At 42.1% G+C, this 15,255-nt stretch overlaps 1 protein-coding gene across 1 annotated transcript in view; it reads right to left on the bottom strand.

The window, feature by feature from the left end:
- DNAH10 (dynein axonemal heavy chain 10) overlaps positions 1–15,255 on the bottom strand; it is a 194,262-nt gene that overhangs the window by 113,306 nt on the left and 65,701 nt on the right. Inside the window, exons 25-28 of the mRNA XM_053589697.1 lie at positions 12,706–12,917; positions 8,921–9,074; positions 7,311–7,544; positions 5,199–5,321 (exon numbers count right to left, since the gene is read on the bottom strand). Coding sequence (XP_053445672.1) covers positions 5,199–5,321; positions 7,311–7,544; positions 8,921–9,074; positions 12,706–12,917 — 723 coding nt within the window. The remainder of the gene's footprint in view (positions 1–5,198; positions 5,322–7,310; positions 7,545–8,920; positions 9,075–12,705; positions 12,918–15,255) is intronic.

A 15,255-nucleotide genomic window follows, 5' to 3' on the forward strand; every position in this document is an offset into this window, starting at 1 on the left:
TTCATTTAATTCTGCTCAGATTTTGGTTATTTCTTTTCTTCTGCTGGGTTTGGGGTTGGAGTGTTCTTCCTTCTCCAGTTGCTTGAGATGTCCCATTAAGTTATTAACTTCCTCTCTTTCCATTTTCTTGAGGAAGGCTTGCAGTGCTATAAATTTCCCTCTTAGGACTGCCTTTGCAGTATCCCAGAGGTTCAGGTAATTCGTGTCTTGATTGTTGTTTTGTTCCAAAAATTTGGTGATTTCCTTCTTAATCTAGTCTATAACCCATCTATCCTTCAGCATAAGGTTGTTTAGCTTCCATGTTCTTGTATGGGTATGCAGGTTCCTATTGTTATTGAGTTCAACTTTTATTCCATGTTGGTCTGAGAAGATGCAAGGAATAATTTCTATTTTTTTAAATTTGCTGAGGTTAGATTTGTGGCCTAGGATGTGGTTGATTTTGGAGTATGTTCCGTGGGCTGATGAGAAGAATGTGTATTAATTTTTGTTGGGATGAAATGTTCTGTAGATGTCTGTTAAGTCCAGATGTTGAATGGTTAAGTTTAAATCTAAAATTTCTTTGCTTAGCTTCTTTTTGGAGGATCTATCGAGCACTGCTAAAGGGGTGTTAGTGTTCCAACTACTATGGAACTGGAGGAAATCAAGTTGCTCATGTCTGTTAGAGTTTCTCTTATAAATCGAGGTGCGTTCTGGTTGGGTGATAATTGAAATCTCATCATATTGAATATTACCTTTAACAAATATGAAGTGTCCATCCTTATCCTTCCTTATTTTGGTTGGTTTAAAGCCTACTGCGTCTGTGAATAGGATTGCAATGCCTGCTTTTTTCTGCTTTCCATTTACCTGGAGTATAGATGACCATCCCTTCACCTTGAGTCTATATTTGTCTTTTAATGTAAGATGCGATTCTTGTATGCAGCAGATATCTGGCTTGAGTTTTTGTATCCAGTCAGCCAACCTCTGCCTCTTTAGAGGACAATTTAAACCATTCACATTAATTGAGAATATTGATAAGCCTTTCGAGAGTCCAGTGGACATTTTTAATCCTTTTGTGACTGTGGAAGTTGGAATTTGATCAAAATTTTCTGGGTGGGTTTACTTTTGTGGTGGAGGATTACACTGGTCTTTATGGAGGATAGGTCTGAGAATATCCTGGAGAGCTGGTTTAGTTATGGCAAATTTCTTCAACATGTGAATGTCATTGAAGTATTTAATTTCTCCGTCATAAATGAAAATCAGTTTAACTGGGTACAGGATCCTGGGTTGAAAGTTATTTTGTTTTAGGAGATTAAAAGTCGATGACCATCCTCTTCTAGCTTTAAAGGTTTCAGCAGAGACATCTGCAGTTATTCTAATATTCTTGCCCTTGTAGGTGATGGTTTTTTTTTTCATCTGGCTGCTTTCAGAATTTTCTCCTTCATATTAACTTTAGTGAAATTGATTATGATGTGTCTGGGGGACATCTTATTTGGGTTGAGTCATGCTGGAGTTCTGAAACTGTCTGCTATCTGAATTTCAGAATCTCTTGGCATGTCTGGAAAGTTCTCCTTCATAATCTCATGGAGAAGAGACTCTGTACCTTGTGAAGCCACTTCATTGCTTTCGAGGATCCCTATAAGACAAATATTAGTTTTCTTCTAATTATCCCAGAGCTTTCTGAGAGAGCGATCTGTTTTTGCCCTCCATTTCTCTTCCTCTTTGAGAGTTTGGGAGCATTGGAAAGCTCTGTCTTCAATGTCAGAAATCCTTTCTTCTGCTTGCTCCATTCTGTTGCTGAGGGATTCTACTGTGTTTCTCAGATCTTTGAGGGCCGCAACGTCTTGTCTCAATGTGTCAATATCTTTGGTCATTTGGTCTTTGAATTCGTTGAATTCTTGAGATATCTTTTGGGTTACTGCTTGAAATTCTAAATCGATCTTATTTGCTATCCAGATTCTGAATTTGATTTCTGACATCTTAGGTATTTGTTTGTGCATGGGATCTTATGCTGTGTCTGCCCCATTGATCCTTGAGTTGATCTACTCTGACTATTCATATTGCCAGAGTTTTTCTATTGATTTTGCCTCATGATTGTTTTTCACCATTGCCTCTGGCCATCCTCAAAGTTGGGGAGATGTCTCTCCAAGATGAGACCCCAGCAGGATCACTCTATTGTTGCTGGATCTTTGTAGGGAGTGACCCTGTGTAGTTCCTCTGGGGCTGCCCCAGCCAGGGAGTTCTGGTTGTGGAAGCAGCTCCGGAGTGTGACACACCAGGATCCAGCAACAGGGAGGGAGGTGGGGTGCACGGTTCTGGGAGTGCCTGGTGCCCAGTGACTTTGGCACAGAGGACCCAAGGCTCCAGTAGTCTCTGGCAAGAAGAAGGGCTCTGCGCAGAGGCAGGGAGGGCTCCGGAGGGCATGCGGCTACCAGAGTCCCTGGCCAGACAAGCGGGCCAGTGTGGAGGCAGGGAGGGTACAGGAGGGAGGATGCAGGGTTGCACAGCTCTCGCAGTTCCTGGTCAGGGCATGCAGAGGCCCAGCGGGCGCAGGTCACAGGTCGGGGGCCATGGCATAGCTCTTATGGAGGTCCGGGCAGTGCCAAGCCCAGGAGTTTGAGCCTGCTATGAGCTGTGACACCATAGCACTCTATCCAGGGCAACAGCCCGAGGCTCCAGTGTGCCAAAACCAGTCTCACTCTGCCCCTGTGGGTTAAGGCTGTAAGGCAGCTCAATCCCCGCCTTTAGGCTGCTCAGTCACTAGGTTACTAGTTCCCGCCCAATCCTTGCTCTGCGACCCTGAGGGCGGAACTTGCCGGGGAAGTTCTCTCACAGTGGTTCCCTGCGGCCCACAGCCAAACACTATTAGCTCCGTCCAGCTCAGCGGCTCAGTCTGGGGCCCTAGACAATGCCCAAAGTTCTCCGCACTCCTGCTCAAGCTCTCCCCAAGGCAGTTCAACTGAGTGCCAAGTCCAAAAACACAGAAACAGTTCACAGGTAAGGCCTTTCCAGTTTGCAGTCTCACTGCTGCTTGTACTTACGGCTGCTAGCGGGATTAGGTAGATCGAACACATGCAACCACTTGCCAGTTTTCCACTGTTTTTGTCTTCCTCTTGGGGTCCAGAAGTTCCTTGCAGACTCCCTGTATCCTCAAAGGGATGATTATAGGCAGATCCCACCAGCCAGAGATGCCTGGAGTCTTATCTCCCCAGACTCACTGTGCCCAGTTGCAGGGAAGCTGTTAATCAGCTGCCATCTTCTGCATTTCTGTTCTTACACTTCGCCACTAAATTTTTAAATAAGCATATTCATAGCACCCTCTAATATATGACATATAATTAACTTATTTCTTGATTGTTTCCCCCCATCTTTCCTCTAGAAGGCCAGCAGCACAGGGTTGGGATTTTCATCTGCTTTGCTCACTGGTGGGTCTAACCACCCACAACAAGGTGCTCAATCAACGTTTGTTGAATGAATGAAGCCAGTAATTCCCAATTGAGCAATCTGTGTACATGGAATAGTCCCAGCAGCACCTGCTATCACGGCAAAAAACACAGAAATACAGAACCTACATGTCCAACAAGAGAGAAACAGGTAAACCAGACACCGTAAGTGGTAATTTAGTTGTTTATTGAAATAGGTCAAAAATGGTAAATGAAAAAAGTCAATCATATTGGTAAGGATGATCCTATTTTGTAGAATACTTACTTATCAACATATATTTACATATTTAATAGGAATAAACATTCTGGGATGCTCTATGCTCAGCTGTTTTAAAATAATTATCTCGAGTGAGCTTATTATAACAGTTATTTTTCCTTTCTTTTTCTTGGCTTTCTTCTTTTTTAATAATTTCTAAATTCATCTATAAGGCATCAGTATTTGTTGTATAACTTAAGTTTTTTTAAAGAGCTTATGCAAATGAATGAGAAAAAAATTATAAACTCTAGTGAGTTCAGAAGACAGGACCTGCCCACCTGTAATTGAAGCATACATCAGCAAAGCTAAGTCAAAAAATCCCCTGGCTTTGAGCAGAGTGGGTTTAAATCCCAACCACACTAACTATCAACAGCAGTAATGGCCACAACCCTTTCTGGAAAGGATTTTAAATCCTTTCTTGGGCAATTGCTTCCCAACAATATGTCTTAAAATATTCATCCTAAATATGCAAAAAACATCAGGTACAAACCTGCACATTATTTATGAAAGCTAAGAATTCTGTTCAAACAAAATGTCAAATTACTAGGGAACAATCAAACAAACTAATGCCAACCCACTAATTGGAACATTATGTAAAGCTGTTAAAATATTTTCTCTGATGGTTTCATAATATGAAATATTTCTCATAATATTAAGATAAAATTATAAGTTATAAAATTGTACACAAAATGACATTATCATTATCTTTTTAAACTTATTCACATATGAAAAAGATAAAAGGAATATATTGACAAATTAAAATGGTCCCCATTAAGTTGATAAAACCATAAGAGATACATTTTTCCTATTTTTGTAAATTTTCAAAATGTTTTAAAATAAGCAAATATTACTTTTATAATGAAAATAAACATTTAAAGGTGGCACTCGTAGCTCAATGGTTAGGGCGCTGGCCACATACACCGAGGCTGGTGGGTTCGAATCCGGCCCAGGCCTGCTAAAACAACAATGATGACTGCAACAAAAAAACTCGCCCTGGGTAGAGTGCCGAGGTGTCACAGTTCATAGCAACCTCAAACTCTTGAGCTTAAATGATTCTCTTGCCTCAGCCTCCCAAGTAGCTGGGACTACAGGCAACCACCACAATGCCCGGCTATTTTTTGGTTGTAGGTGTCATTGTTGTTTGGCAGGCTCAGGCTGGGTTAGAACCCACCAGCTCTAGTGTAACGTGGCACCCTAGCTGCTGAGCTCTCCTCTTTTTTTTAAGAAACAGTGTTTTGCTCTGTCACCTGGTCTAGCATTCAGTGCCATGATCTTAACTCACTGTAACCTTGAACTCTGGGGCTCAAGAGATCCTTCTGCCTCAGCTCCTGAGGAGCTGAGATTACAGGTGCAATCCATAATGCCCAGCTCAGAAATTTTCACTAAATTGATTAAGGTCAAAAATAATGGGGAAAAAGGTTCAGAAGCTACTAATGGAGAAATCATTACATGCAAAAACAAATGTAAACATTTCTCAAGTCACTGTCCTTTTCTCATGACTCAAACAGATGACAGTTACTTGCCCTTCTAAATATTCTATCAATGTTGTCAAACTTTTTTGCCTCATCCGGAAGTTGCGATCTTATATCTCCACCAATAAAAATGCTTTCAAGATACATCCATTTTCTCTGTACCAACATCCAAATCTGTAAATATATAGAATGTTAATGTCAGAGGGTACCTCAAGGAATGTATTACAAAATCCCACCTCAAGGAATGTATTACAAAATCCCACCTTAACATGGGACAGATTCAAATCAGATTCTTTCAGGTGGAAAGAATTTCTAAGCAAAACGACAGAGTGAGGACACATATGACCAGCTCCCCCTGCACCCCAAATGTATAGGAATGCTGGAGAACACAGAATTGAATATTTAAAAATACATGGCCATGCTCACTGCCAACCCAGGACTGGGAGGAAACTTTTAGTTATGATCGGGGGTAGAGTCCTGTGACCCACAACAACCCAGGACAGGCCGTGCAGAACCCCATGAAAAAAAGTAAGCCAAGTACCATGTGTCCAGTAATACTGCTACTAGATACAGACCCAAAAGAACTGAAAATAGTGACTCAAATAGTTGCACACGAATGCTCACAGCACAACTGTTCACAATAGCCAAAAGGTGGAACCTACCCAAATGTCCATCAACCAATGAACAGATAAGACAAAATGTAGTCCATCCATACAATAGAACATTATTTGGCCAAAAACAGAAATGACGTACTGATGCATGTCAAAATCATTATGCTAAGCTAAAAAAGCCAGACATAAAGGACCACAGATTACATGACTCCATTTATACGAAACACCTACAATAGGTAAATCCATACAGACAGAAAACAGACCTGGGGGAGCAGATGTGATGGGAAGGGAATGACTGCTTAATGAGTATCAGCTTTTCTTTCAGTTTGATGAAAATGTTCTGGAACTGTAGGTGATGTTTGCACAACATGGTGAATGTACTAAATATCACCGAATTGTATGCTTTAAAATGGTTTGTTTTATGTTATATAAATTGCAACTCAAAAAAAAAAAGTCTGTATTTGTTTTCTACATCAGAGTTTCCACTAATAAAAAAGTCACAGACAGGGGCGGCGCCTGTGGCTCAGTCAGTAAGGCACCGGCCCCATATACCGAGGGTGGCGGGTTCAAACCCGGCCCTGGCCAAACTGCAACCAAAAAATAGCCGGGCGTTGTGGCAGGTGCCTGTAGTCCCAGATACTCAGGAGGCTGAGGCAAGAGAATCGCTTAAGCCCAGGAGTTGGAGGTTGCTGTGAGCTGTGTGAGGCCACGGCACTCTACTGAGGGCCATAAAGTGAGACTCTGTCTCTACAAAAAAAAAAAAAAAAGTCACAGACAAACAAATAAACAAAGCAAGCCAAGGAAGCCCAGGCATGATGGGAGGCTAAGGCCCGCATCGCACTTCCAGCCAGAGAACTGGGCCTGGTATCATCTCCATCTCACCGGCAACAAGGTGCTTACCTGTGGGCTGGGGAGGAAAAAAGGCAACCACCCAAAAATGGCAAAGTGAGCCTGGTTGCTCAGAGAGGTCTGGACTAGTATTTTTCACAAAGGAAGAGAGCCTCAAAGCACCTCATAGAAGATTCTGGTGCTTCCCAGTGTGACAGGCCAGGTTAGAGAGACTGCAAAAGCAGGTGACAAAGAAATCCAAGCACAACAAAAATACTTTATGTGAGACGAACTAAAAATAATCAAAATCGCACAGAGGAAAACCCACCACCATGAGAGACAGTCAACAGAAACAAAATGAAAGAAAATTCTTATCTAGGAAAATAAAAAGTATAGAGAAATCTGAAGAGGACTCTAAATATGTTTACAACTTTCAGTGCGATAAAAGATGTGAAAGCATCCTTGCAAAAAGAAAGGGACAGTATAAAAGAAGAACAGGCATGTGAAAAAGAGCCGATTAGGAATCTGGAAAACTAAAAAGCATTCTTCGAAATTTAGAATCAAATCAACCACTCTAGACACACACTCCTCCCCCAAAATAAACCAAGACAAAAAAGTACGAAAGAGGAACATTCATTTCTAAGAACAAAATATTCTCGTATAAGGGTTCTCCCCTGCTGTGAATTGGCTCTAATCCATCTTTTGCTTTCTTCTGTTCTCTCACCTCAATAACTTCTCCAATTAGAGAAAGTGTTTTTTCCCATTTGTGAACAGTTTGCAGAAAAGGCCCCACAAATCTGCTTCCTGAGATGCTTTGCAGGTTGAAAGTATTGTCATCAAGACTCTGAACAATCTCATCAACAGAGCCCAAAACGTAGCCTCGCTCCTGTGTGCCTTTGTAATATTTGACCACAGAGAATTTCATGTTTTCCCACGTGTCCAGGATTTCCTTCACGGCCTGGTCAGGGACAGAAAAAGAATAATTCAGACACATAAACTGGAAAGACAGAAACCAAGCCAACAACTTCCTTAGCTTGTCTCTGACCAACAGTTCAATTCAGAGTTCTGGATCAGAACTGCATCAGTCCTGAGAAAGTCAAGATTCTGTCATGGTAGTAGTAATAGTCATTCATCAAGCATTTGCTATGCGCCAGGTGAGCATGTTACATTTTCTGTGGTCCCTTTTAACCTCCTGTTGAAATGTGATCCCCAGTCCTGGAGGTGGAGCCTAGTGGGAGGTGTCTGGGTCATGGGCGTGGATCTCTCATGAAAGGCTTGGTGCCATCCTCATGATAATAAGTGAGTTCTCACTTGGTTAGTGCCCACAAGAACTGGTTATTCGGAAGAGCCTGGCACCTCCCCACCCCTCTTGCTTCCTGTCTTGCCACGTGACCACATGGCCAAAGGGAATACTTCCAAGCTGGCCACAGTGATATTTATTCAGCAATGAGGCATGTATCACTTTTTCTAGGATGAATTCAGGAACATCATTGTCCAACCTCGTACATGTGTGTATACACTATGTATTATGTGTGTGTGTATACAAGTCTGTATGTGTGTACATACGTGTATATGTGTGCGGTGTGCACATATACATAGGTTTATGGACACATACACATGCATATATACATGAGTGCACACTCATGCATCACATAACAATATTTCAGTGACGGCCCACGCACACAACGGAAGTCCCTTAAAATTATAACACCAAATTTTTGCTCTGCCTTTTCTACATTAGATATATTTGGATGCACAGATACCGCTGTGTTATAAATGCCTACAGTGTTGAGGTTTGTGGCCCAGGCACACATAGCCTGGGTGTGCAGGAGGCGACGCTGTCTGGGCTCCTGTAAAGCCTAAGCACTCCATGGTGTCTGAACAGTAATGAAATCACCTGACCACACAGAACATATCCCCATCACTGAGAGACACAGGACTGTAGATACATGTATGTATGCGTGTGGATGCCGGTGTCTGTCTGTGTGCGTGTATGTTTGTGCATACCCATCCAAGGCTTTGTGCGCTTGCGTGTGTGCAGCGTGTGTACATGTGTGTGCATTTTTAAGTAGGAAAGGATATATACTAAAATATTAACAATAATTATCTTCAGGTGATAGGGTTATAAGACTTTTTTAATTTTTCTACCATGAATATCCATTCCTTCTATAATATATAAACAAAAAGTGAAACTATAGAAGCTAAAGAATTTAACTGAGGCAGCAATTCTATTTCCACAACAGATAATTCATCATTCCTTAAATGCAACAAGTGCTAGAGCACATGTTTTCTCCTTGAATACAAAAATTTTCTTCTTCTTCTAACTAATCTTACCCTCTCGATGGCGACTTCCTTGGTAGCTGCTGTAACAATCTCATTAAGAACATCCGAGTGTTTGTGAAGTTCCATAGCAAACATATTTTCCAAGGTGAACGTGTCGGTCATTTCAAAAAAGACACCTGTTTTTTCCATCAGTTCATTCCAGTGCCTGAAAGTATATCCACATTAACATCTTCACACTGACTGAATGTAGGGATGAATTTATTTATTCTCATGTAAGTCACAGGACAAAGCTCATTATGAAAACTTCTTAACAGATTTCTAAAATATGAGGCCATCGTTAGAATTTCATTCCCCAAATTTTCCAAAGTCTTGCTGGCTAAACCCAGGAATCAACATCCAGCAAGATTCAGCATGCTCTATTCTTCATGGTCATCGAATAAAACACACAGCTTTGTAGTTTTGGGAAGCTGCTTCTGTCCTAGGCTCAACCAGTGAGCCCCATCTCGGTTGGATCACTCAGCCTTTTTGAGAACCTCGTGGAAATTACAAGCCCTCGCATATTTATTAAACGTTTACTGGTGCTGACTTGGCCAGGGAGAGGGATGGGTGCAGGGGGTACATGATAACCAAGGGGCAAGGCCCAGGGCCTCTGGGAAGACACCACATACTTGGTGAATAAACAATAAAACAAACCTGGAAATTAAATAATTGCGTAGAGTTTGAACACTATGAAAAAAACTATAGCACCATAGAAAGTAAGAAGGGCTCACTTCAAGCTGGTAGGGTGGGGGGCAGATGTCTGTGTGCACAGACACAATAGCCAGCAGTGCGCACTTGACCCAATTTGCCTTCTGTTAAGGTTTGAATTTAGCCTGTGGGGTTGCCCACTTTCTGGTTTCATGTGTATGGGACAGGTATGACTATGGCGCTTGAAAGTGGAATGCCAGGAGGCCAGCACATGTGCAGTAAGTGTTTAGTCACTGATTTATGTTGTCAACAGACACACAGGAAAGTGTTCATAAAGGAGGCCCTTTCATATTCCCAAGCCTGGCACAGGGGCTGACAGGAAGGGGTGTCGCTACTCTGCTTAGTGGGTTCTAGAGTCCACAGCTCTTACCACAGCCCCCTGAGTCACTCTTCAGTCATCCCCCCAATCCTTCTGATTACACAGAAGGGTTAGTCCCCACTTGGTGCTGCCATGACTTTAACACCATTTGCATTTCTCAGAGGGCAGGCCTCCAGCTCAGAGACCAGCAACCACTCTGAGCTAAAACTTTTTAAAGTTTTCTACTTTCATAATTTTACTTTCTATTTCTGGCGAGAGCTTTTGGTTCTCCATTTACAGTGGTGGTATAAGTTTCTTTTTAAAATACATTCACTTAAGTAAAAAAGAAATACACTGATAGAAATTATAAAGCCATGATAGCATAAGTGATGTTTAAATATGATAAAAATGGTGAGAAATGACCAAAGTTTGGGAAACACTGGGTTATGAGGTCATAAAACAGGGACTTTGGCTAAAAAATGCTTATCTATGTAGTATGCAGAGGTAAAAGTGGGGGCCCCAGGTTAGCAGAACAGTAACAAAGATGGGCTAAGACCCCAAGTCAGCTGGGCCTGAGAGCAGCCTGTTCCTTGTTGAAAGGCAGAGTAACAGGTGTTAGAAACAGCTGAGCACTTAAGAGCAACACCTCCTTGTTGTTGTAACCATGAGATCCTCAAACTGCGGCCCGCGGGCCACATGCAGTGGTGTGATTGTATTTGTTCCCCTTTTGTTTTTTTACTTCAAAATAAGATATGTGCAGTGTGCACAGGAATTTGTTCATAGTTTGTTTTTTTAAAGTATAGTCTGGCCCTCCAACAGTCTGAGGAACAGTAAACTGGCCCCCTGTTTAAAAAGTCTGAGGACCCCTGAATTGTAACAGAAGGATCAGAAAGGAACTGAAAAAGTAATGACTTTCTCACTAAGGAACATGAAGGTACTGGATGTCATTACGTGACTAGGTGACCACACTTTGGAAAACAAGGACACACAGAGGAATAGAGACTATAACTCACAAAACTACTACCCTCCACCTGTGTGGAGCCACAACAATGGTCACAGACCCATAGTGGGGTATCTCGCCCCATCCCACCCACCGACAATTGAGACTTGTTTTGTCCCCTACGTGGCTATTGAACACTCAAAATGTGGCAAGTCCAGGGGAAGGATGTTGTAGATGTGAAACACTAGCCCAGATCTCAACCTAGTTTTGTTTGTTTTTTTTTTTTGAGACAGAGTCTCACTATGTCCCCCTTGGTAGGGTGCCTGTGGCATCATAGTTCATAGCAACCTCCAACACTTGGGCTTAAGTAATTCTCTCGCCTCAGCCCCCCAAGTAGCTGGGACTACAGGCGCCTGCCACAACAACCAGCTATTTTTTGTTGCAGTTGCCATTGTTGCTTAGCTGTCCCAGGTCAGGTTTGAACCTGTCCCATGGGTGGTTGACTGTGATACAAGTGCCAAGCTCAACCTATTTTTTAAGAAGAATGTAAAATGTCACAGGAATCAATTTGCACATTGGTTATATGTTGAAATAATGTTTTGCATGTATTGGGTTAATTAAAATAGATTCTTTTTTTTAATTTCTCCTTCTTTCTTCTTTTTTTTTTTTTTTTTGTGGTTTTGGGCTGGGGCTGGGTTTGAACCCGCCACCTCCGGCATATGGGACCAGCACCCTACTTCCTGAGCCACAGGTGCCGCCCTCTTTCTTTTTTTTTTTAAATTAAATCATAGCTGTGTACATAAATGCAATCGTGGGGTACAATGTGCTGGTTTATATACGATTTGAAATATTTTCATCAAAAAGGTTAACACAGCCTTCGTGACATTTTCTTATTGTGTTAAGCCATTTGTATTCTACGTTTAGTAAATTTCACATGTACCGTTTATAAGATGCACCGTAGATGTGGTCCCACCAATCACCCTCCCTCTACCCATCCTCCCCGCTCCCCTCCCGTCCCTACCCCGTTTCCCCATATTCTTGGGCTATAATTGGGTTATAGCTTGGTTTTATAGTAGACTGAGTACATTGGAGATCAAAATAGATTCTTGGACGGCGCCTGTGGCTCAGTGAGTAGGGCGCCGGCCCCATATACCAAGGGTGGCAGGTTCAAACCCGGCCCTGGCCAAACTGCAACAACAACAAAAAAAGAAACAGCTGGGCATTGTGGCAAGCGCCTGTGGTCCCAGCTACTCAGGAGCCTGAGGCAAGAGAATCGCCTAAGCCCAGGAGCTGGAGGTTGCTATAAGCTGTATGATGCCACAGCACACTACCAAGGGCAATAAAGTGAGACTTGAGAATAGATTCTTTTTTTTTTTTTTTTTCTTTTTGGCCGAGGCCGGTTTGAACCCACCACCTCCAGTATATGGGGCCAACACCCTACTCCTTGAGCCACAGGCACTGCCCAAAATAGATTCTTAAAATTAACTCAATCTGCTTCATTTTAAGCTTTTAATAGCTGCTAGATGGAAAACTATAAATTACATATTAGAGTCTCATGATATCTCTGTTAGATGGGCTGATCTTAGGCCCTTTTCTTTTCTTTTCCAATCTGCAAATGCCACTTTACACCTGCTAGGGATTTTTTTTTTTTTTTAAGAATCCTTGTAGTTGATAATCTTATAGAAACAATATTACAGAACTGTCTCTTGCATTACACACAGAGCACAACATCATTGTTGAACCTTTGTTCCCCGTCACCAGGTCTAAGTAAAGATAAGGCACTGAGGGACATACTGTAAACTAAAGGCTCCTTTCCCGCTTTCACATAGGCTCACAGAGGACAAAACAAACCTGTCTCTTAGGGCATCGTGCTTCAAGTCAAGAAGTAAAGGAATTGAGTCTTTGAATGCCTTCATTTTTGCTTCCAAATAGTAGGCCACTGACAGGTTGCGGACTGACCGAGGCAGCTTCCTGAGAGCCTTGAGAAAACCTTCAATTCCATCCTGGAGAAACTGCACATTCAGGTTGGCCCAAAGGGTCTGAGACCATTCTTCTTTTGCAACCTAGAAACAGGCAAGAAATGGTTCAATCAATTAAGACCCCTTTGGAAATGTCACTTGACAGGAAGAGCAAATCCTTACCTCAGTCATGCTCAGCAATTTGAAAATATTATAGGGGAGGGGAGGGAGGAGGATGGGCGGAGGGAGGGTGATTGGTGGGACCACACCTACAGTACATCTTACAAGGGTACATCTGAAAACTACTAAATGTAGAATATAAATGTCTTAACACAATAACTAAGAAAATGCCAGGACGGCTATGTCAAATGGTATATAAAACCAGTGTATGGTACCCCATGATTGCATTAATGTACACAGCTATGATTTAATAATAAATAAATTTAAAAAAAAAGAAAATATTATTACTGGGAGGCACAGTGGTTCATGCCTATAATCCCAGCACTTTGGGAGGCTGAGGCAGAAGGATCACTTAAGGTCAGGAGTTTTTTGTTTGTTTGTTTGTTTTGAGACAGAGTCTTACTATGTTGCCTAGAATGCCGTGGCATCACAGCTCACAGCAACCTCAAACTCCTGGGCTTGATTCTCTTGCCTCAGCCTCCCGAGTAGCTGGAACAACAGGCGCCTGTCACAACACCCAGCTATTTTTTGGTTGTAGTTGTCATTGTTGCTTGGCAGGCCTGGGCTATATTCGAACCCGCCAGCTCCAGAGTATGTGGCTGGTGCCCCAGCCACTGAGCTATAGGCGCCAAGGCCAGGCGTTTAAGACTACCTGGGCAACATAGCAAAATTCCATATCTACAAAAAAATTTTAAATTATACAGGCACCGTGGTGGTGCACACTTGTGGTCTCAGCTACTTGGGAGACTAAGGCAGGAGGATCACTGAGCCCAGAAGTTCAAGGGTGCAGTGAGCTATGACTGGACCAATGTATTCCAGCCTGGGCAACAGAATGAGACCTTGTCTCTAATAAAGGCAAAATAAAATAAAATATTGTTACCCATCTATCCACAACTACCTCAGATTCAACAATAGAGGACTGACTCCAAGGATCTCTAAAACAAAAACAAAAGAATCCCAACTTTCTTAAGCTCTTGAAAAAATAATGCTGTATCTAAGGACATGTGGAATCCAAAAATGCATCTTCTTTTCCTTAAGACAAAAGTGAGAAGTAAACAGTCATTTGTTAAATCAGGGAATCACTTGTGTTTCAAAGTATGTACTTCGCACAGGTGCTGTCTGCCGTCTACTGGCTCTTCTTTCTGATAAAAGCAGCTTAGGTTGCATAATATTTCCAGTTTATCAATAGAATGCTAATCTAAGACTCTGTCTACTAGCCATCAGACTGAGGCTAAGAAGTAAGAATAAAACGTGAACCTACTTGATTATGATAAAAGAGAAGACTTTCTATGTTATATTTTCTTGAAATTTAATGTAAAAAATTTCTTTCTTAGTAAATTCACCACTAAAAATAGCTTTCATTGGTAACCCATAACATCTAGGCTTGATGAAATTGCTGGAATCATGAAAATTTTTTAACAGGAAATTGCACTAATTGCTGAAACATACTTATATTTTGCCTTTTTTAAAGAAACAAGGTCTTACTCTGTCACTCATGTTTTTGTAGAGATGGGATCTTGCTCTACAAGATGTTGCCCAGCTGGTCTTGAACTCCTAGCCTTAAGTGATCCTCCTGCCTTGGCTTCCAAAAGTTCTGGGTTTACAGGCATGAGCTACCGCACCCAGCGCTAAGAAAGGGCTTAAGAAAGTTGGGTTCAAACCCAGCCCCGGGCAAAAACTGAAAAAAGAAAAAGTCATAAAAACTTCAGATGCCAACTCTTTGGCAGAGCTCTGGGGTCACCCTCCTTCCTCCCCTGGGCTCTGTGGCACCCTGTCTACCTCATTTCCATCACAGTATACCACAGCAGGGTGGGTATCAGTGCAATGGTTAATCTTACATGTGAGCATGACTGGGCTATGGGTGCCCAGATATTTAGTCAAGTCAAACATTCTGGAGGGTGTCTCTGGGTGAGATGGACATTTGAACTGGCAGACAGAGTGATGAAGACTGCCCTCCCCAATCCTCTGAACAGAACAAAAGGATGAAGAGAGAATTTGCTTTCTCTGCCTGACTGTCTTCAAGCTGGAATGTCAATCTTCTCCTACATTCGCACTTGGATTCAGATTGGAACTTACACCTTCAGGTCTCCTGGATCTTCAGCTTGCCAACTGCAGATCTTGGGACTCCTAAGCCTCCGTAACCACATGAGCTGATTCCTTATAATAAATATCCTTATATGTGTGTGTGTACATAGTAATAGACAAAGATATGGAGATACATGTATCTCCTATTGATTCTATTTCTCAAAAATGGGCACAATCA

The sequence above is a fragment of the Nycticebus coucang genome, chromosome 4, assembly GCF_027406575.1.
Source record: "Nycticebus coucang isolate mNycCou1 chromosome 4, mNycCou1.pri, whole genome shotgun sequence".
Classification (NCBI taxonomy): Eukaryota; Metazoa; Chordata; class Mammalia; order Primates; family Lorisidae; genus Nycticebus; species Nycticebus coucang.